Source organism: Plasmodium brasilianum, chromosome 3, assembly GCF_023973825.1.
Source record: "Plasmodium brasilianum strain Bolivian I chromosome 3, whole genome shotgun sequence".
NCBI classification, from domain to species: Eukaryota; Apicomplexa; class Aconoidasida; order Haemosporida; family Plasmodiidae; genus Plasmodium; species Plasmodium brasilianum.
The window spans coordinates 727,501-751,213 of NC_090116.1; the positions used below are offsets into that span (position 1 = coordinate 727,501).

Below are 23,713 nucleotides of genomic sequence, written 5' to 3' on the forward strand. Positions count from 1 at the left end.
ATAATATTAATATGAACGAGCAGAAAATAAGAAGCATTTTAACTAAATTTTTAAAGGACAAATTTATTATCCAAGTACAAAAAAATAAAAATAATGAAAAGGGAAGCTCCTATCAGACTTATTATTGTCTGAACAATTATATTGTATATGTTATTGACTACAGAATAAAGCAAATGGAAAGTGAGCTCCAAAAAAAAAAAAGCGAGAGCGATATATACATTTGTAATTTTTGTAATGCTACATATTCACAACTGGATGCTCAGACACTTCCCCTGGATGCATACGACGCGCACTTCCTATGCTTCTGCAATAACAAAATAGATTTAATAGTAAGTTTACCATGTGCCTCAACGGGGCAATAAAAAGTGGACGGGGGAGGGGAGCTAAATCAACGCAAAATTACGCGCACACGTATAAATATACATATACGTACACATGTACACACTCTTACAATGTGTGCAAGTGGGAGATTACTTAATGAATGCATATTGCGCATAATACATGTACATGTATACATGTGTATATGCATATAAATGTATATATACATAGTATATATGAACATACATTGTGAAGAAAAAAAATAGGCTACTTCCACAAGTTATGTACGAAACCCTTACCTAATGCTGCCTTTTGTTTTCACTCGAGCAATAAGAAGCTTGGAGTGACTGTTCATAAAATGGCAAAAAAGGCATTCCTGTGTGCGTCTGCGCATATGTATGCATGTACGTGTATGTATGTACTTGTATATATGTACTTGTATATATGTACTTGTATGTGTTGCACATGTATATGTGTACTCGTATGTGTTGCACATGTATATGTGTACTCGTATGTGTTTCACAAGTATATATGTACTTGTATGTGTGCTCATGTGCGTATAAGCGCGTGGACGAATCGCTTAATTTATCAAGTAGCCAAACAGGAAAGGAATCGAACTACCAATCATTTTGTCTGTTTGGTAGTTACAACTCTTTACTTGGCAAAATTTATTTTGTTAAAAAGGATTATTAGTATTTTTTCCGTTTGCTCCCACCTCCTTATGCCACTCCTGCTCAGCTTGTTACTAATCAACATTTTGCGCGCTTTCATTTTATTATTTTTTTTTATTTATTTTTTATATACTGTATGTTACTTTGTTTTGCTTTGCTTTTTACGCTTTACTTTTTATTTTATTTTTTTTTTTTTATTTTTGAACTTTATAATTTTTTTTTTAAAAAAAATGCAGGAAAAGGACGACAGCAGCAACGAGCACATGTATAATAAATACACGAAATACTTAAACATCTTAAAGGAGCATATAGAAAAGCTAAAGAACTATTCCATACCGTTGTATACAGAAAAATTTAGTAGAAAGAATTTGAATTCATCCAACTCGTTTGTAACAGATAATTCTTCAGACGAGTCGGCTACAAACAATTCTTCGGAGCTGTCCTTGACCAATAACTCTTCCTTGATTTCTCAAAGTAGGCCAATGAGATGTCAGAAAGAGATTAAACAAATAAACGAGGAAAAGCACGATAAGATGAATGTGCAAATGTACATAGTGCATTGTGTTATACACCCGACGTACGTGGACTTAAAGATTATTGTTAAATGTTTAACGCATCTAGGCCATATGCAAATATGTATGTATGTTTTGCATTTACATATGTTCGTTTGCACACACGTATGTTCAAATGCATGTACGCATGCACATATTCACGTGCTGTTCATTTTTCGTTTACCTTCCCATTTTGTGCACACCAGATCAAGCAAAACAAATTGTCGAAAATGGTAAGAGCAAAAAAGAAGAAACGTACACAGACACATGCAGCAGTGTCATAAAAACAGACAAAAAAATAAAAATTTGCATGAATGTGCAAGGTAAAAATAACATAAAAAAATTGCCAAATGCGGATTTTACAAAAATGGTAATTACTCCAAAGAATGATGAAAAAGAAGAAAATGCAATTGATAAGAATAAAGAGATAAGTAAAAATAAAAATGATAATATTGTTGAGGAATCTAAATGTGAAAAAAATAAAGATGATAAACAACAAACGGATGAACCGGAGTTACCCCTTTTTTTTATACAAAAATTTAATAAAAAATTTACCCTAATCAGTAAGCAAATTTTATATCAAGCATTTTGTAAAAGCGATGTTAAGAATATATGTACATCTATTTCTTTTGCCTCTCCCTCGCCATTGTGGCTGCTTTGTAACTGCACTGTAACTGTACTGTAACTACATTTTAACTGCATTTTAACTACATTTTAACTACATTTTAACTACATTTTAACTAAATTTTAACTAAATTTTTTTTAAAGACGCCCAAAAACTACAACAAGACATGACGCAAGAAGAATTTGAAGAATTTATGGATTTGCAAGACGAATACTTAGATAAAATATGAGATTAACATGATTAAGTTATAGAGAAGCTGAACGATGAAATTACGCAGATGAGGGGCCACACGCATAGCTATGTTTGTATATATATATATAATATGAGCATATACACGTATGTATATATGTATATACTTACATGTGCGGGATCCTCCGACATAGAAAGCCTACAGCCGCACAAACGCAAATGCCAGAACTACATTAAAAGTTCTTACTCTGAAATATTAAAAGAAAAAAAAAAAACAAACAACAAATAGAAAGTAATGAAGACACCCTTTCGGAAAACTCCGTCCAGACGAACAGTAGTCGGGAGAAAGAAGTAAAAAACTGTTATAGGAATTGCCGCCGTGATATTGTTAACTTAAAACGAACCACTCGTCTAGCTTCTCATTATGAATTTTGTGCATATGGACTACGCACCATTTGTCAGTATATGGGTTGACCAAGGTAGAAACCGTATACGCATATATATATACGTATATATGTTCTCCTTGCCACTTTAGTTCTTTAATAATTTCACATTAATTAATTTGTTTTATATATATATATATATATATAACAACAATTATGTTTACGAAATTGTATCATAATTTTTATATTTTTATTTGATTTATTTTTTATTTTTTTATTTGACTTTTTTTTTTACTGTGCCCATTTAATATTTATGTACGGTTTCTTTTTGTCATTTTATTAGAATTTTTTTTTTTTCTCCTGCTGCAAAATAATTAACGTGCTTTATTACTTTAATTTTTTTTTTTTTTTCTCTTTTTTCAACGACTCTTTTCGTAGTTCACTGTGCTTTATTAATTCTAAGAACTGCTGTTCTTTTATTTAAAATTTTGAAAATCGGCACTCGAACAAAACGGACATATGTATAAATATTTATATGTATGTATTTGTGTATATGCCTATTTACTATTTGCATAATTGCGTATATGACTATTTACTATTTGCATAATTGCGTATATGACTATTTACCATTTACATATTTGCGTATATGCCTATTTATCTACTTGTATATTTGTTTATTTTATTTTATTTTATATTTTTTTTTTTTTTTTTTTTTTTTTTTTACTCTCGCGTTCGAGCTCTCGAGCGCTCCAGCAAATTTCAGTGCATTCGTCTGCCGTGTAGCAAATAACGGTGTACCCCTTTTTGATGTTTTTTTATTTCTTTATTTTTAAATTCAAATGATTGTACATTTCACTTTTGTTCATTTTGTTTATCAACTTTTAACTTGTAGTAAATATTTTATTTCTGACCATTTTATTTCCTGTGGTCACTCATAATATTAAAAAAAAATAATAAAACTCCAAGAAAAGGGGCAACTAGCCAAAGTGAACAACGTTTATTGTACCTCTTTCTTTCTTTTTTTTTTTTTTTTTTTTTTTTTTTTTGTTAGGAAAGAGGAAGGAGTAACTCATCTACTTTTATAATTCATGTGAGTTTGTAAGTAGCAACGCCACTTTCCTTTGTTTAGTTGCTCCACGGACAAGTGCACATATATGCGTTTGGTTGTTTGTATATTTGTACGTTTGTTTGTCTGTATGTATGTCTGTACGTTTGTATGTCCGCACGTTTATACGTACATACGAACAGCTTCAAAAATAATTGATAATCCTTTTGCACACTTGAGTAATCATATGTTAATGGTATCACCTCCTTGTGCTCTACTCGATCATTTCTAAGGCACTTTGTGTGTTTGTATGGTACACACACACACACACACAAATACATACATCTTCGCTGTTTCGCTTCAAGATGAAGAAAGATCATGTTAGAAAAGACGAATGGGAAAAGAAAGAGAATAAAGAAAAGTGGAACTCACATATCTCTATCTCATCAGAGAATACAACAAAAAAAAGGAAAAGTAAAACAGAAGGAGGCAATACCAATAAAATTAGTAGTCGTAGTAACAGTAGTAATACTAATAGAAATAATAATTACAATACCTATAACATTAACAATAGACATAACGCTAATGGGATTGTCAATGATACGAACAGTGGCTATGATGAACCGCTGCTGTTTGATTTCTTGACAAAGGAAAATTATGAACAGTACAACAATTTTGTAAATTTCTGTGAAATTAATTTTTCGGGCATAGATTTGAAGGACGTAAACGACACTGTTGACCATTTGAGGAGGGGCAATAACGTGTACCTTTCGAATTATGTAAGCAGTTCAAGTGAAGAGGAAGAAGAAACTGGAGCAGCAGTGGGGGTAGAGGCCGGAGCAGCAGTGGGGGTAGAGGCCGGAGCAGAAGCGGGGGTAGAGGCCGGAGTAGAAGCGGGGGTAGACGCATCTTCCAGGGTGAGAAGAAAAAAAGGAGCGTACAGGAAAAACCTGAAGCTAATTAATATAAAGCGGAGCAAAAGAGCAAGAGTGAATATGATAATCATAAAAAAAAAGTTTTACAATAGGAGGAGGGATAGCAGTAATGATGATGAAGGAAAGGCAGAGGGAGGAAAAACAAATACAGTCATCATATCACCCTTCTTTATGCCTGTGGGAACAAAATGCTGTATCAAAGGACTAATAGCAGAAGAAGTAGAAAATATATGTAATTACATTATATTAAGCAATACATATCATTTATCAAATATATATGATATGTCCATTTTTAAAAATAATAAGGACATTAACAATTTTATAAGATTTCCAAATGCGATTCTGACCGATTCAGGTGGTTTCCAAATGGTGTCCTTAAGTAAAAGGATAAAGATACTGGAGGAGGGCATACTGTTCAATAACATATATGATAGCTCGATAATAAGGAAAAACATAAGTGTGGACACAGGCAAGAGTACAAACGTGGACATACACATAGACAGCCACATAGACAACCACATTGACGGCAACATTGACGACCACATTGAGGACCATGTGAATACTAACGTGGATTCTATCTACCCTGGGGGGGATGCCAGTGATAGAGGTACAAGTAAGAAGAACATGCCTGGGAAGGAACAACCAAAATACAGGGGAAAAACGGCCAATAAGGATGGACACATAACTGAAATAATGGAAGAGCAAAAAAACAAGGGGGGTAAAAATGCAAAGGAAAAATATTTAAATATTGGTGAGGATATATTATTATCACCTGAATTGTCCATAAAATTACAAAACCAAATAGGGAGCGATATAATCATGGCTTTAGATGATGTAAGGTCAGCCACAGAAATGGACATTAACAAAATTGAAGAGGCAACTTGTAGAACTAATAGATGGTTGAAAAGATGTATAGATAGTCATAAAAGAAAAGAAGAACAAACATTATTTGGTATAATACAAGGGGGGTTACACATATCTTTAAGGAATAAATCAATGGAATTTATTATAAAACAAAAATTAAATGGTTATGCTGTAGGCGGTTTATGTGGAGGGGAAAAAAAAAAAAAATTTATTGAAATTATTAATCATTGTTCTAATGAGAAAAATAAAAAATATAATTATTTACCTGTTAATAAATGTAGGTATATAATGGGAATAGGGTATATAATAGATATTCTTTTTTGTTCCCTTTTTGGTTACGATATGTATGATTGTGTTTATCCTTCAAGAACAGCTCGATTTAATACTGCTTTAAGTTTTGATGGCACTATAAAATTAAAGTTATCCAAATATAAATATGATTTCACTCCAATTGTAAAACATTGTAGTTGTTATGTGTGTAAAAAATATACAAAGTCTTCTATACATTTACTTATTTCTAAAAAGAACCCCATCGTAAATATATTACTTACTATTCATAATCTTTACTTTACTTTACACTTTTGCTATTTGATGCGTGTTTCCATTTTTGTCGACAAAATTGACCAGTTTGTTACCACTGTACTTTATAACAACTTTGTAATTGGCTATAAAAATGGAAACTACAAAATTCCTGATAATGATAAAGTTGACTTGACGTGCAAAATGGCTAGTTGCGCTACTCATGCGAAGCAAAAACCTGTGCACAGTAATCCAATTGTTGACCCTATTCCGGTGAACGACTCAAATGCGAGTTTCGCCCATATTACTAGCGTGGTACTTCCCTACCAAGGGGAAGCCAAACATATGGAAGTGGATGAAGAAGCTGGAGAAGTGAAATCGAAACAGACAGCGAATAATAACACTGCAGATATACCAAGCGGCATATGCGAAGAAGAAATGGTAAATATCAGATGGGACGGTGAAATAAATGTACGTCGGCATTCCACAATTTTGCAAGATTCTTCAACAAGTCGAATGCTCAGCATGTGTAGAAAAGAAAAAATGATAAATGAGTTAAAGGAGCATTTACCGTACTGGGCGTTAGAAGCACTGCAGCATGCCGACATTGAACTTAAGTTTTAAAAAAAAAAAAAAAAAAAAAAAAAAAATCCCACTTGAAACATACTTTGAGAGCATAAAATGGACATTTTGGCTGTTTCGCCATTTTGGGAAGTAACGAAATTTAAGTATAAGCATCCATATTTCATCTCGTTCTGTTTTGCTTTACTCCTTTTACTTTTTTTTTTCCCTTGCGCACTTTTAAGTAGTAATTAAGCAGAAATACAGGTAAACATATTTGCACCAAACAGGAAAAGCATAATTACCAGCCATAAAAAAAAAAAATAATAATAAAAATAAAATCTCACAACGCATAATGATATGAACACATATGTGTGAAACCTCACCCAGAAAATAAAATAAATTAAAATAAAAATAAAATAAAACAAAATGAAACAAAATGAAACAAAATGAAACAAAATAAAACAAAATAAAACAAAATAAAACAAAATGAAACAAAATAAAACAAAATAAAACAAAATAAAACAAAATAAAACAAAATAAAACAAAATAAAACAAAATAAAACAAAATAAAATAAAACAAAACAAAATAAAATAAAATAAGCATTGGTATTTCCTTCTTTGTTTTAATTCATTAGATCCTTATCATGTATTGAAGGGCTACTATTTATTTTTATCTTTTGTAAAAAAGGAACGTTCAAAATATAGGCATAATAATAAGTCTACAAGCTTTTTAATTTTATAATGGGACGGAAAATAGGACAAACACGAAACGCAAAAACGTTCGTTTAAATTATTTTCTTAAAGGGAGAAACATTGCCGCTACTACTGCTGAAGCGTACGTGTAGGCATACATGTATGCGTAAATTCGTCTATGTGTGAATATGCGCGTGTATGTGTGACTATGCGCGTGTATGTGTGAATAAGCGCGTGTATGTGTGAATAAGCGCGTGTATGTGTGAATATGCGCGTGTATGTATGAATATAGGTGTGTATGTATACATATATATATATATATATATATATATATATATATATATATATATATATATGTACGCGTGTGTATTTGTGAATATGGAAACGCATCATCACTACAGCTCCTTTGCTAAATGCGCGCAGCTAGACCCTTCATACAGTTATAAAACAACGTTCCATAGGAATTCAGGAATATCATATAACTATACCACAAAATATTTATTCTCATTATTTGCCAGTTACACACCAATGCTGTCTAAAATATAAAAGGAGCGTAATTGTGGGGAGAGGGGGAAAAAAAAAAAAAAAAAAACATATATATATATATATATACATAAATAATATACATAAATAATATATATACATGTTTAAAATTATTTCACCGAAAAAAGGAATAATTAATAGCAGAAATAAGCGTCCATCACGTGTCATTCATCTGACTTTCATTTGTTCTACTGTTTTATTTTTTTTTATTTTTACGTATATTCACATATATATTTAAGTATTTATTTTTATTATATCTTATTTTTTTTTATTATTTTTTTTTTTTTTCTCGTTTGAGAATTTTTAATTTACATTTTTCTATGTGTGTGTTTATTTACTAGCACGAATACTAAAAATTAAGAGAAACCCTTTTGAATATCTTTTATATAATACATTGAAAAAAGTAAAGAAGGAAAACTTATATGCAAATATAAACACATAAAAATAACACATATATATACTCCCCTTTGCAGTCGATTATACTTACACCTTCAAGTAATGCAATAGCGGACAAATATTTAAGCGCTAGTTCACCCATTTTAAATGCTCAAGGAAAAAAAAATTTTGAAATGGAAAATATCAGAGAGTGTTGGAAAAAGGTAATGGCAATATTTCATTAAAAGAAATTAAAGCATCAAAGGAAAAAAAAAAAAAAAAAATACATGAATACAAGAAAAAATATGGAATAAATACACAAAAAAATATGTGAAAAAAAAAGCGTTTACCCTTTTTTTAGCTTTTTTTTTTTTTTTCCCCCCCCCCCTTCCGATCACCATTATTATTCTCTGCATTACGCGCATATGTACGCATACATGAACATGTATATGCATATATATATATGTACACATTTTTAAGTCTCTTTTTTGTTCCCTCTTCCCCCTTATTTTTTTTATTTTATTTTATTTTTTAAATGCTATTTAATGTGCAAAATTTTACGTAAAACTCAAAGCGCTGAATTGACATTTTTATGTTCCCTTTTTAATGACGTACAAGATATAACACTGATGAAAATTTGCATTACGTAGCTTTGTTTTAGTGCATGGACAATTTATTTAAGGTTTACCTGCACAGTACATGTACATTTACGCGTAATTTATGCACATCCATACGCTCATTTACATATATACACATTTACACACATACACATTTACACACTTATACATTTACACACATACACGCATACACACATACACACATTTACACTCTCAAACATTCGCACTTTTACGCCATCACGCATTCACCTTATTACGCATTTATACATATGTATATACGTATACTCATATATGTACAAACTTTTTTGCTGTGTATATATGGTTACATTACCTTGCCTGTACATTCGCTTTTCCGCATTTTCTGTAACATGCACACACAAAATAAAAAAAAATAAAAAAAAGAGAAGTACAAAATAGAGAAGTACAAAATAGAGAAGTACAAAATTTAGAAGTACAAAATAGAGAAGTACAAAATTGAGAAGTACAAAATTGAGAAGTACAAAATAGAGAAGTATAAAATAGAGAAGTATAAAATAAAGAAGTACAAAATAGAGAAGTACAAAATAGAGAAGTACAAAATAGAGAAGTACAAAATAGAGAAGTATAAAATAAAGAAGTACAAAATAGAGAAGTATAAAATAAAGTACAAAATAGAGAAGTATAAAATAAAGAAGTACAAAATAGCAGAAGAATTATGTTCAACTGAAAACGTAGAAAAATTAATTTTAAAAGCACATGAATATTCATGCCATTTGAGAAAAAATTGGAGTTATGTACATAAATGTGAAATATGAATATATTCACAATATATATTTATGTATACGTACACATATATATATATAAATATATATGTGAAGGATAATAGTATGAGGACAAGGATAGGCGTATATACATGCATGCATATATATATATGCATGTATTAATTTATGCAAAATAAGAGTATGTGCTTGTGTGTTTATTTCATTTATACCTTTTTAAATAGCCATTATGCTCCCTTTTTAATTCACACAACAATTAAGACAACACATTAAATAAACTTCTTTTTTTTTTTCACACTAGGCAAACTAATATATATATACATAAAATAAATATCTTTTCGCATTTACGTGCTACTGGCTTAAGATTATAAAGGAACATTGCCGGAACAGCTACATGCCGTGAGCAGTGTTTTTCCTCATTTCCGTCTTCGTCTTTTCCCGTACGTCTGCAACTGCTATTGCTACCACTGCTAGTTTAATTTTTGCTTCTTCTTTTTCTTCCCCCACTTTCACTTCCATCTATTGTGCCACCCCCCTCTAAGGAGAAGCAAAAATGGGTCAGGAATTGTCGAGTCCTGGTGAGCCAAAAACCGAAGAGAACAAAGGAAATAAAAAAACAGGAAAAGGAAGCAACGGGAAAAACGATTCAAAAGATGGAGGTTCGAGTATTTCTAAAAAATTAACACAAAATAGTTTTAATAATAGCAAATTAAGACCTGGCATGTTCATACAAAATAGTAATGTAGTATTTAATGAACAATATAAAGGAATAAAAATATTAGGGAAAGGATCTTTTGGTGAAGTTATATTAAGTAGAGATAAACATACAGGACACGAATATGCAATTAAAGTTATTAGTAAAAAACATGTAAAAAGAAAAACAGATAAACAAAGTTTATTAAGAGAAGTAGAATTATTAAAGATGTTAGATCATATAAATATAATGAAATTATATGAATTTTTTGAAGATAATAATTATTACTACTTAGTGTCAGATGTATATTCAGGTGGAGAACTATTTGATGAAATTATTAGTAGAAAACGATTCTACGAAATAGATGCAGCAAGAATAATTAAACAAGTATTAAGTGGTATTACATATATGCATAAAAATAATGTTGTTCATAGGGATCTAAAACCTGAGAATATACTTTTAGAAACAAAAAATAAAGAAGATATGATTATTAAAATAATCGATTTTGGTTTATCAACTCATTTTGAATATAGTAAAAAGATGAAGGATAAAATAGGCACAGCTTATTATATTGCTCCTGATGTATTGCACGGTACCTATGACGAGAAGTGTGATATATGGTCCTGTGGTGTTATTCTGTACATACTACTATCAGGTAAAATACACCCCGCTTTCCTTGTGTTCATGGATAGCGCTGCACAGATGTGTATATATATGTACGCATGTCGTACATATGATTATATATATATATATATATATATATACATATGTGTATTTGTGTGTGCACGGTACAGTGAGTGTATATGAGGATGATCTTCTGTTTGCTCCTCCACGCCTCGTCCCATGCTTCTTATCATTTGTCGACCCTCTTCACAGGATGCCCTCCATTCAACGGTTCGAACGAATATGACATCCTAAAGAAAGTAGAGACCGGGAAATACACGTTTGATCTTCCTCAATTCAAAAAGATAAGTGATAAGGCAAAGGATTTAATACGAAAAATGCTAATGTACACAAGTGCTGTAAGGATCTCTGCTCGAGATGCATTAGAGCATGAATGGATTAAACTAATGACTAGTAAAGATAATGTAAGTATTGACATTCCTTCATTAGAACTGAGTATAACTAATATTCGACAATTTCAAAGTACACAAAAGTTAGCTCAAGCTGCATTATTATATATGGGTTCAAAGCTAACAACTATTGATGAAACAAAAGAATTAACAAAGATATTTAAAAAGATGGACAAAAATGGAGATGGCCAACTTGATAGAAATGAATTAATAATAGGTTATAAAGAGTTATTAAAACTAAAAGGAGAAAACACAAGTGATTTGGACAGTGCAGCTATTGAATATGAAGTGGATCAAATACTTAGTTCTATAGATCTAGACCAAAATGGGTATATTGAATATTCCGAATTTCTAACCGTCTCTATTGATAGAAAATTATTACTATCTACCGAAAGATTAGAGAAGGCATTCAAGCTTTTTGATAAAGATGGGTCAGGGAAAATATCAGCAAATGAGTTAGCTCAACTGTTTGGTTTAAGTGATGTAAGTTCAGACTGCTGGAAGACTGTGCTTAAGGAAGTGGATCAGAACAATGACGGGGAAATTGACTTTAAGGAATTTAGAGATATGCTCGTGAAGCTTTGCAACTACTGACTTCTGCGCAGATGTGGTGAACAGAACCCACAGCGGTGCAGAGCAGATCCAGCGAGAGCAAAAGGATGTGCACCATGGAAATACAAAAAACGGTGCAGATAATTCAAATTCAAATCTTTTTCATAAAGTCGTTATAACACAAACTATCCTAATGGCAAACCTCTTCTCTTACACTTGTAATGACAGAAAAAATACATTTTTTTTTTTTTTTTTTTTTTTTTTTAAACACAGCATTACGCAGAATTAACGTTATTAATTTGATCATTTTTATCATATTTGCTCCACTGTGTACTTTACACCTTTGGATGTGTGTGTGAAGATGCTCGCCTGATCCCACTTGGGGGAAGCCGTCCTTTTGATGTGTCACTCATCCATATGTATTTGTGTATGTGTATGCAATATGTCTATGTGTATATCTACGCGAGTGTACATGTGTAGAATCCCCTGTTCCTCACAGTCCCTCACCGTTTTTACCTTTTCATTATAAATGTAAATTATTAATTATATATACATGTGCGTGTTATATACATGTGTGTGTTGTATAATTTGCTATTCATAATTAAATCATGACAGCTTTAATATGACAACTTTAAAATGTGTATTTGCCATAAACATCATTAAACCGTTCCTCATTTTTGCTCCACAATTTAGTTTATGTTATATTACGATATATCACTTTATATTATTCTGCGTATTTACGCATATTTATTCTATTTAGTTTTACTTACTCCTCTACCTACTAGTTTACCTACTAGTTTACCTACTAGTTTACCTACTCGTCTACCCACTCTTCTATTAACCTTTTTATTTATTTTATTATTTTTTTTTTTATTTTTGCTATTTCGTAATTTGCTCATTATAACATTTTCCCTCCTCCCTTTTTATTCCTTTAAAATTTTTTCTTTCTCATTTACCCTCTAAATGAAAATATAAAAAACAAATAAACACCTATTTAAAAAAGCGTAATCCACCAGTCAGTCAGCAACTCGATAATTTTGTCTATACGTATGTATACGTATATATGTGCATATGTATGTAAGTATATATGTGCATATGTATGTAAGTATATATACGTGTATGTATAAAAGTATATATAAGAACATATATATGTGTATATGCATACGTATGCATCTATATATGTTCGAGAAAGAGAAAAAATACCTGCAACGACAACTACCATAAGAACGTTTTCGTTCTTTAAAAAAAAAAAAAATTAAATTATTCCTTACTCTTATAAATTGTTAAAATATTATCAGCTGCTTGTGTTATTTAAGCAAACGAAAATTAGGTATAAAAAAAAAAAAAAAAAAAAATTATGTTATAACCATTTAAGCACTGTCCTCCTTTTGTGCCCTTTCTGCCTCTATGTTATTTTTATTTTTTTTTTTTGACAAAAAAATTCACTGGTTACGTTCTTTTTCTTTTTCTTTTTCTTTTTTTTTTTTTTTTTTTTTTTTTTTGCGTACAACCATAAAGACAAACCAACATTACAAGGTTGTATCAAATTTTGCAAATTTTTTTATTCTTTTTTTGAGCAAATCATTTTCATGTTTTAAGGATAAAATTTCTTTTAGCAGTTCCTCCTTGTCATGTGGCTGATCACTGAAAAGGGAAGAAGTGGAATACATAAGTGTAGCAAAAAGTAAAATGAAATAAAAAAAAAGAAAAACGTTAGTTGTCCGATAAAATAAAAAAAAAGAAAAACGTTAGTTGTCCGATAAAATAAAAAAAAAGAAAAACGTTAGTTGTCCGATAAAATAAAAAAAAAGAAAAACGTTAATAATCCGATAAAATAAAAACTAAATGAGAAAAAAGAATTTTCCTTTTTTATTTTGTTCCTTTTATCACCTTTCACTGTTCAGAATATTTACGAGGGAAGTACCGCATTTTCTATAAAATAAAAAGATGATGAAAAGGAAAAGATGGAGAAATATAACTAGCTATTTGCGTACCACTCGTTAAATGTACAATGCGTGTTACTAACGTTTGATGGAAAAATTAAAACAAAAAATTTACAACTACGCGTACATATGTTCACATATGTACGAGTAGTTTCTTTTTTTTTTTTTTTTCCTTTTTTCATTACGCATTCATCTCGTTGTCCACATTTCTCAAGGTCCCATTCGTTTTCGACTTTTCCATATCTACAAATAAAGCAGAAAGCAGAAAGCAGAAAGAGGTAGTAAATATGTACAAGTGTAGTGTAGCACTGATGAATTGTTCATTATAAACCAGCTATTTATTTATAAACATTCCGTTCAGAATGGAGATGCACACAGGTATTTGTTTTTACTATTGGAAGTTGTAAAGCTTTAAATTTTTTCTTCCATTTTTTTCTTCCATTCTTTTACTCCATTTTTTTCTTCCTTTTTTTTATTTCTTTTTACTTGCTTTTTTTTTTTTTTCGTTATTACCTCTCGTCAAGGAGTCCACAAGTTTGATTAGCCTGTTCTTCTCCGTCATCAATACGTTCACTTCACACGACATTTTACCATTTCTCTGTTGTAAAATTATATTGTTCTTTTTTAAATCTTCTATCTCCTTTAAATATTCGTTGTTGCTATTTCCCTTCATCTTTTCTTCCTGATAAGGAATGCATCATGAATATGCGAGCAGGCAGACAAAAACAAAACAATAAAACAAAACGACATTACAATGGAACAACAAAATCAAATGAAATAAACTAAAAACAATAAACAAATCAGCCATTAACACACAGCCACAGACTTAGTTTTACTTGTAAAGATTTGTTCAGAAGCTCCAACTTTAAACTTAAATTCTCCAGCTTATTTTCTAATTCCATTTTACTCCTTTTTTCCTTATTATATAAGCTACTTAATTTGGTATTCTCGTTTAACAACTTACCCTACAACAAAAAAAAGGACAATAAAAGCGAGGTTTTTTCGAAGCATGATAAGTTCTTATCCATCTTTACTTTTTGCCTTTACGTTTATGCACGTTGTACTGTTACTTCTCTATATTTTTACTTCCCCATTTTTTACTTCCCCATTTTTTACTTCCCCATTTTTTACTTCTCCATTTTTTGCTTCTCTTTCTCGTGCTAACCTTTTCGCTCTCAAGCGTGCGTAGTTGTTCATGGTTTACTCTCTCCTCTTCTTTAGAATTGACCTGTGGGTGTACAAAACAAATGTACCATTGTGTAGGCATAAGTAAAAATGGGAATGGGTACAAACAAAAATATGTAAGTGCACATAAAACTATGCATGACTTATGGTATGTACAATGCATGTATGAACGAATATACGTCGACGCATATGTAGGAGTAAAGACACACTAAAAATGGTACGTTGCAAAAATAGTATACTTTAGATTTGCTCTCCTCGACTAGCTTCTTATATTTTTCAATCTCATAGGACAAGATCTTATACTGCATAAAGGTGAACACGCAATAACGAAGAAATAATGAAGAATTAATAACGACCTAATAACAAAGATGTAAAACCAAACTTTGTCGAAAAATAAAAACGAATATGTCAAATACGTCGAATAAATCTTTTCTTTCCCCTTGCATATTTTTTTTCACAATTCGACACATTCAATCCTTAACATTTTTTTTTTTTTTTTTTTTTTTTTACCTTGCTTTTAAAAAATAAATCGACATTTCTATATTTATCCTGCAGTATTTTTATCTCCTTCATTAACTTCTCGTTTGTTTTCGATAGCTCGCTTTCATCTTTGGACTTCTTTATATTGTCTACGTGGGGTAGCGGCAAAGCGGTAAATGGGAGAAATGAAGTTAACGCGCGATGCAAAATGTGGAGTAAATGAAAATTTTAAAAGGTTCACTTGCACACAAATACAAACACATGGATATACAAACGAACATAGTGACTGCCCTCGCATGCCCAATGAGGAGGACGGCTTTCCTACCACAATGGCACAATAGTAACTTATCTTTTCTTTTTTTTTTTTTTTTTTTAGTCTCCATCTCTTACCCAATTGGATCTGAAAGGCTTCTATGGTATTCTTGAGGTCCTCCTCGAGCGCATTTTTCTCACTCTCCAGTTTATTTATTTTATGTAAATACCGTTGATTTGTTTTTTGACAGATGAGTAATTCTTTATTTATATTTTCAAGGATAGAGTTCACATCAACGTTGTTAAAAATGTTTTTCACTTGTGTGCTTTCAAAATTTGCATTATTAATATTATTAAAAATGTAGTCATTTAAAATATATAAATTTGCATGCATATATCTCAGTATAATGACAATAATATCACGATGTTTATTATACACACATCTACAAATATAGTACTCCTTATCATTAACAAATAACAGAAAATAATTTTTATCCTTTTCTATAAATTCTACATAAGGATATATATGATTAAATTTGTAAGTCCACATATGTTTCTCTTTATTGGTTTGATCGATTATTTTAATTTCATGCTTATGTATATGTAACATATATATAATATCTATTTCTCCCTCTACATTTGAACACGAGCTCAGGTTGTCTACACTATTATAATCATCAAATACGTTCAACGGATCATTTTTTTTAACTTCACTGTTTGTTATGTCCTCAACAATTTTACCCTTATCATTTATGTAATATTTACTAGTCCCACACTCGGTAATATTAATCCCCTGAGCATTGTTTGTCACTTTTTTAAGGATGTATATAGGATACCTCATTGTGTCGTTGTTCATAACATGCTCTAAAGCCATTTTTGTGTTTGCATTCAAATAAAATGGTCCTATTTCAGCTACTGCCACCCCGTAATATTTTCCATTGGTAACTCGACTAGGATTAGCACCGTTAGTTGACGTAGTAGATGTAATTGCGGCCGTACCACTGTCTCTCAGGATGTTATTATGGTAACTACTGTTAGCCGCGGTGTTTATGTTTGACATGGTAGTAGCAGACGAGTTATTATTGAACACAGAGGACTCGTATGAATGAAATTTTATTTCCTTCTGGTTGCTGCACCCGTAAATATTTTTTACCCCATCCGTTTCCTTCTCATTCGTTTTGCTACCATTCTTTTTTACTTTTTCATAATTACTACTGCTTAAGAGAAATAATTCCATTGAAGATCCAGAATACACATCACTGCAATGATTATAAGGAGATAAATTTTTTTCCAAAATGGTATGTTCTAAATATTTATCGCTAATTTTATTATGCACATCTCTTTCCTCTTTATTTTTCATAAAAGCGCTCTTAAAGGATGGAGCACCCTTATAAAAATTGTTATCATTATTAAGCCCATCGCTACTGTTGCTACTGTTATCCATATTGACAATTTTATCATTGCGTGATTCAGGTTTTCCTGAACTGTTCAGGTACAATTTGGACAAATTAGAAGAGGCCATTTGATCGCTTTTTATACAGGAACATTCTACGAATATTTTAAGTCCTATATCCTCACATGTTAAGTAATATTCGTTTTCATAAATATTCCTGCAACAAGCACTGTTGCTTCCACCTTTAATACTACCATTGTTGAGTAGACCTAAATTTTTATCGATCAAATCGCAGTGCTTATCATGATAGACTCGCTTCCACTTGTACGAGCAAGGTACTGTCCTTCTCGTCTCCTTATCATAGGCATGGACGATAATTTTATTCATTTCATTTTCATATATAACTTCTACATTAAAACCAAAATTGTAATTTCCCTTTATAACTATGTCACTCTTATTACATGTAAATATATGATCCCATTCATTTTTTTTATTTTTGCTCTTACCATTTTGTTGATTTTGTCTATTTTGTGTATTAAATGGGTTCTCCTCTTTTGTTTTTGTAAACATATTTCTATAGATGCTTTTATTTATAATTATTTCTTCTTCATTTATAAATATTGTATTTTTTAAATTTTCAATATTACAAGGAGCTTTACAAAATGGATAATTAATATTTTTCTTAGCTTCCTTTGCTGTGTATTTGATATGCTCTTTAACTTCTTCAAACACATTCTTTGCATGCTTCATTTGAATTCCTATAATTCCGCTAAACATGTTTTTTAACTTGTTGTTATTCGCTGCTACTTCTTTACTACTATCACGAAATAAATTAAACGCGTTGGAGCTTTTTATGCAGACCGCGTTCTTTTCGCTGGTGCCGTGCGCATTGGCATTGGTATTGGCACTATAATGAGCATTATCATGCGCAATATCGTAAGCATTCTTATTTTTATTAAAATGATCATTCGAACTTCCGTTTACATGTTCACTGGAACTTCCGTTTGCATGTTCATTCGAACTTCCGTTTGCATGTTCATTCGAACTTCTATTTGCATGTTCATTTGCATATTTGCTCACATTTTCTTCTGGACTGCGGGTGGCTCCTTCATTGTATGTCCAATTCGCTCTTTTATGAGTCAAACTTTTCGATTCATTCAATTTCTCGTTAAACATTTTCCTTCTGTCTTTATCATCCTCGCCTTTCTTCTCATCAGCATTTAGTTCCAAGTTACTAAACCTTTCAAAATTATTTTTGTAGTCGTAAATACTTGTGCTATACATTGATTCACGTCCATGCATTTTATGCACTTGGCGCCATGCACATGCGTTCCGTTGCACACTCCCTGCAATTTGTTTGCGGTCCTTTTTGCAAATTTTCTCTATCACTTTATGTAGCACTTTCTATATCGCTTTTTATTTCCCTTTTTATTTCTTTTTTTCTTTTTTTTTTTTTTTATTTTCTGTTCATTCCACGTTCCTGCAGTTATTGCAGTTATAGCTGTAGAGGTGAAGGCGAACGAAGGGGGGAAATGCACAGACAGTACAAGTTGAAGGGGCCAAAAAAAAAAAAAAAAAAAAAAAAAAAAAATTTAACGCGTTAAATTGAAATGTGCGAAATATGACAAATATTTAAAATATACGAAATACATGAACTGAGTTAGTGTATACCTTTGCGAATACACTTAAACGTACACAATTTTGCGCAATTAAACGCGCGTACATGTGTAAATTTATATGTAACTCATATAACTAAGAGTACACCTATGCACATACACATATGCATATATGTACATATATACACGTATATTACATGTATAATTCATATTCGTTCAGCACTTACACATATACATGCATACACATACGCTTAAACAAAAACAGCCCCTTCCGAAGGCAATAAAAATAATAAAAATATTTTATGCCGCTTTAAAACAATTACAAAGGACTTCTAAAGTAGTACATATATATCGCATTCAAAATTTTTTTCAACATTAAAAAAAAAGAAAAATTATATAACGCTGAACTGGCTACGAACTGACGATAAAGAAATGATAAAGAAATGATAAAGAAACGATAAATCAACGACGAAATGATGACGAATTAACCACAAATTAAGCACAAATTTATGATAAATTGACGATAAATTGACGATAAATCAACGACTAATCTTTAAGTTAAATTCTTCAGTCCATGTGCACAAAAAAAAAGTGTGTGCATAATTTTTTACAGTGAAAAAAAAAAATCAAGTACACTCTACGAAGAAAGAACGTAAATACAAATACATAAATGCGAAGAACTGCACTTGGACGTTTAGAAGTATTTGTGCATGTACATTTGTACATAGGAAAGTGTGTACGCGAATAATTATACATACACAAATGTACACATACGTATATACAGATATTTACACATATATATGAACACATATACACACTAGTTAATTCTCTTGATACATCCGTGCACACTTTCAAAAGAGGTTTCTACTGAATTTTGCATGATGTGTAAAACACGTGTATTTTTAGCAAAATTCTACATTAAAATAATACTTGCATTTTTTTCAATATACTACTAGCACTTTTTATGCCTCAAGTTTTGTTTTCCTCCTTTCAAAAAAGAGGAAAAAATATAAACGTACTTCTGTTATAGTAACAGCTGAGTATTTGAAAAGGACGGCGACACGGTGGAAAAAAATAAAAAAATAATATAAAATAATATAAAGCGAAATGGATGTTATATTTCTTCTCACTATCAAACTGTATTACCTTTAAACCACTGAACTAAATATAAAAATTTTTATGATAAAATAAAAAAAAAAAAAAAAAAAAAAATTTGCAGTAAAATATTCAGCGTAACATGGCATAGAAATGTACAAAACATTTGTAAACTCAGCGAGGGCAGTGGGTAAAGGCCCATCCATTGGCCTACCCATTTTTATTCAACGAAGGGAATAAAGTCTATGTTGTTCATGTAGGGACGTAATTTCTCTGGGACTATAATGCCTTCTCCATTTTGATAATTTTCAAGTAAGCAACATAAAAACCTCTGAGCTGCAACCATAGTACCATTTAATAAATGAACATGATTTTTATTTTCGGTTTGAAAATCTTGAGTAAACTGTTCATATTCACTATCTACCTGTTCATTCTGTACATTTCCCTTAGCATTTAATCCATTTTTATGCATATCGGTAATCTTTACACTGGAATCTGTATATTTAATATTTAGATTTATACTCTGATAATCCGTACAGTTACTACAAGATACTAATTCTCTGTACTGGTTACTACTTGGGAAATAACCTTCTAAATCATATTTAATAGCAGCTGCATTGTTTAGTGCTCCAGATACTATGCTTACTATTCTATATGGTATATTTAAAGATTGATAAAACTCTTCACATGTTTTCATCATTTCTTCATGTACTTTATTACTTGTTTGTGGTAATGAAACACAGAATTGCTCAATCTTATCGAACTGATGCACTCGAAGAATACCTCTAATATCTTTTCCATGTGCTCCAGCTTCTTTTCTAAAACAGGAAGATATTCCTGCATATTTCAAAGGTAAATGTTTGGATTCTAACGTTTCGTCCTTATGCAATGCACACAGTGGTTGTTCCGACGTAGCTATTAAGAATAAATCATCTTTGCCCATATCCTCACCCGCCTCATTGTTACTGCTACAGTTCTCACCACGGGGTGGAGCAGTTGAAGTCGCTTCCGTAGTAGTAGCAGTAGCAGCAGCGGTGGTAGCACCACTTGATGACGAAATTTTGTAGAGGGTTTCCTCAAAGTCCGCCAGTTCCGCACACTCCTCCATTATATGCTTTCTCATGAAAAAAGGTGGATACACAGGAGAATAATTTTTCTTAATTAAAAAATTAATTGCATATTGCAAAATGGCGTTATGTAATAAGAAACCTGCACCTGTCAGGTAGTACCCTCTATGTCCAGCTACTTGTATACCTTTCTTAAAATTTGCTCCCCCTATTTTTCTTAGTAAGTCAAAATGGTAATAATATTTTGGCTTCTTCCCACTGCTGCTACTAGTGGAATTTGCAGTGGTGTTGGCATTTAGACTGGAACCATTGGTCATCATTTCCCTCTTTGGATTAACATTACCACTACTGCTACCACTTCCATAGTTATTATTATTAGTAGTTGTTATGCCTGTAGTAGTACTGGCTGTAGTAGAAGTACCATCACCTATGGTGCTATTTGATACTTGTAATTTTTTACACACTCCCCATCTGGTTACTACCTTATTGTTCTCCTCATCATTGGATATTACTACCTTTTTATTTAGTATATTACCTACTTTACTTAAATATTTATTTCTCTGTTTTAGCAATTCTTTTTCGTCATTTTGAAGCTGCGGTATTTCTTCCTTCATACTTAGACTCTTCTTTTTTAAATCCTCTACATCTGCATTTTTATCAATTTTTTTCTTGTTACCTATTTCTTTGTTTATTATATTAATATTCTTTTTTAACTCTTCTAATTTGAAAATGCATTTCCTCCATTGTTCATCATACTCTATCACTTTATCTACATTTTTCTCATCGTGAAACCTATTCTTTTCCGATTCCTTTATCCGCTCTGGGTTCCCTCCCTTTTCCTTTCTAAATAGGTTTATATCTAGCACCATCTTTGTTCCTAGCAAGTAACCTTTTGATTTAGTTTACACAATCTGGCTATATTATTCCCTATCTTAATTTATATTACCATATATAGTTTTATTTTGCCGTATATGGTACTATTTCGCCTAATCTCGACTTCTCACCTTTTTTTTTTTTTTTTAAAAAACAGCTAAATTTTGAAGAAACCGGCTACCCGAGTCCAATTTCGTAAAATGGCCTTACAAAGGATGAGGGAAATCTTAAAAAAAATTTATTTTGTGTATATTTGTTTTAAACAAAAAAAAAAAAATAAAAAAAAATAAAATAAAATAAAATAAAATAAAATAATAATATATAATAATAATAATAATAATATAATAAATAATAATAATAATAATAATAATAATAATAATAATAATAATAATAATATAATAATAATAATAATAATAATAATAATAATAAATAATAATAATAATAATAATATAATAATAATAATAATAATAATATAATAATAATAATAATAATAATAATAATAATAATAATAATAATAATAATAATAATAATAATAATAATAATAATAATAATAATAATAATAATAATAATAATAATAATAATAATAATAATAATAAGAGAAGAAGAAGAAGAAGACGAAGAAAATAAAACTCTATTCGTAAAGCGTTTTGCCTTGTTTTACATTTATGCTACTTATTTAAGGCAAAATTAACAAACTTATGAAGTTAAAACGATATAAATAAAAACAGAATATTTTAAGTTTAAAAAAATACAGTACAAAATAAAATAAGTTAAAACAAAATATATAACAGAACATGTGCTAAATAAAAAAATAAGTGAAAATGATCCAAAATCGTTTTCGCTCATGTGCTTACAAATTATGCATACCCAAAGAATTGTAATGTGTTTCATCCTTATCACCTACTTACAAAAAAAAAAAAAAAAAAAAATGAGGAATCGCCCTGCATTATAATTAATCTCCGTGACCTTTTTTAAAGCTGGGAAATGAAATTTGTTACTTTGTTATTTTGCACCTTATTCATTCTGATTCTTACTTATTTTGCAATTTGGATATCTTGTAACTTCTTTATTTTAGTGTGTTGCTATTTTCTCTTTACTTTTTATTTACTTTCTCTTAGAGAGAACACTACATCATTGTTATGCTCAAACAAAAATATTTCAACTACATATGTAATTATTTATGCAAACGCTATATAATGTAAAAGGAAAAGAATGCATATCTCATCCCACACAATTTATTTTTTCCGGTGCTTAAAAAAAATATCCTCTTTTTCCAGTAGTCTTTTGCTTTTTTTATTTCACTCCATACTTATGTTTGTACACATATATATACCTACACACATACACGCAAATGCTCATACATATGTATATATACGTACAACTAATTTCGGAGATTATTTTTCCCTTGAAAAAGTAAAGGTACAGAATGAGAATGAACTGACTTTTTTTCTTTTTTGCCTTCACTTTCTCCATCTCTTTCCCTTTTTACGGTCGCAAATACACTTTTATTTCAACAAAATAAAATTGAAAACGCTCTTAAAAAGAAAGTTCACTGTTAAATAGTAGTCTCTTTTTCACCATATATGTAACACGTAAAAACAAAATTTGTACTTTTTACAAAATGGTTAGATGTAGTACATGCATATATATATATATATGTGAGAGATAAAGCCATTTAGCTAGAAAAAAAAAAAAAAAAAAAAAGTCAATCAAGCAAGCTCGTCGAATAGTATGGAGAAAAATGAAAAGACAGAATAAAACTTATAATTAGTGTGGCAGTAGCGAACAAGAAAAAGTGAACGAAAAAATAAAGATAAAAGTAGCAGCAATAGTGCTAATA

General features: G+C 30.5%; 6 protein-coding genes across 6 annotated transcripts in view; 4 read left to right on the plus strand and 2 right to left on the minus strand.

Annotated features, from left to right (window-relative positions):
* Positions 1-2,394, plus strand: part of MKS88_000950 (transcription initiation factor IIE subunit alpha) — a gene marked incomplete at both ends in the record, with an annotated part of 2,551 nt that extends 157 nt beyond the window's left edge. The window contains 4 exons of the mRNA XM_067219597.1: positions 1-329; positions 1,226-1,625; positions 1,747-2,103; positions 2,309-2,394. The exon at positions 1-329 is cut by the window's left edge and continues 157 nt beyond it. Coding sequence (XP_067075316.1) covers positions 1-329; positions 1,226-1,625; positions 1,747-2,103; positions 2,309-2,394 — 1,172 coding nt within the window. The remainder of the gene's footprint in view (positions 330-1,225; positions 1,626-1,746; positions 2,104-2,308) is intronic.
* A 1,753-nt stretch (positions 2,395-4,147) lies between these two features.
* MKS88_000951 (queuine tRNA-ribosyltransferase) lies at positions 4,148-6,724 on the plus strand (the record flags this gene model as incomplete). The annotated part of the gene is made up of 1 exon (XM_067219598.1): positions 4,148-6,724. One exon carries the CDS (start codon positions 4,148-4,150, stop codon positions 6,722-6,724), a length of 2,577 nt encoding a protein of 858 aa, XP_067075317.1.
* A 1,745-nt stretch (positions 6,725-8,469) lies between these two features.
* On the plus strand, positions 8,470-9,686 carry MKS88_000952 (uncharacterized protein; the record flags this gene model as incomplete). The annotated part of the gene is made up of 2 exons (XM_067219599.1): positions 8,470-8,499; positions 9,342-9,686. The coding sequence occupies 2 exons, from the start codon at positions 8,470-8,472 to the stop codon at positions 9,684-9,686; spliced, it is 375 nt and encodes a 124-aa protein (XP_067075318.1).
* Positions 9,687-10,203: 517 nt separating this feature from the next.
* On the plus strand, positions 10,204-12,011 carry MKS88_000953 (calcium-dependent protein kinase 4; the record flags this gene model as incomplete). Its single annotated transcript, XM_067219600.1, has 2 exons — positions 10,204-10,999; positions 11,221-12,011. The coding sequence occupies 2 exons, from the start codon at positions 10,204-10,206 to the stop codon at positions 12,009-12,011; spliced, it is 1,587 nt and encodes a 528-aa protein (XP_067075319.1).
* A 1,487-nt stretch (positions 12,012-13,498) lies between these two features.
* On the minus strand, positions 13,499-18,524 carry MKS88_000954 (uncharacterized protein; the record flags this gene model as incomplete). Its single annotated transcript, XM_067219601.1, has 9 exons — positions 13,499-13,613; positions 13,860-13,901; positions 14,098-14,155; positions 14,426-14,594; positions 14,749-14,877; positions 15,078-15,140; positions 15,337-15,399; positions 15,608-15,726; positions 15,968-18,524. The coding sequence occupies 9 exons, from the start codon at positions 18,522-18,524 to the stop codon at positions 13,499-13,501; spliced, it is 3,315 nt and encodes a 1,104-aa protein (XP_067075320.1).
* Positions 18,525-20,153: 1,629 nt separating this feature from the next.
* On the minus strand, positions 20,154-21,869 carry MKS88_000955 (serine--tRNA ligase; the record flags this gene model as incomplete). Its single annotated transcript, XM_067219602.1, has 1 exon — positions 20,154-21,869. One exon carries the CDS (start codon positions 21,867-21,869, stop codon positions 20,154-20,156), a length of 1,716 nt encoding a protein of 571 aa, XP_067075321.1.
* Positions 21,870-23,713: the final 1,844 nt, after the last annotated feature.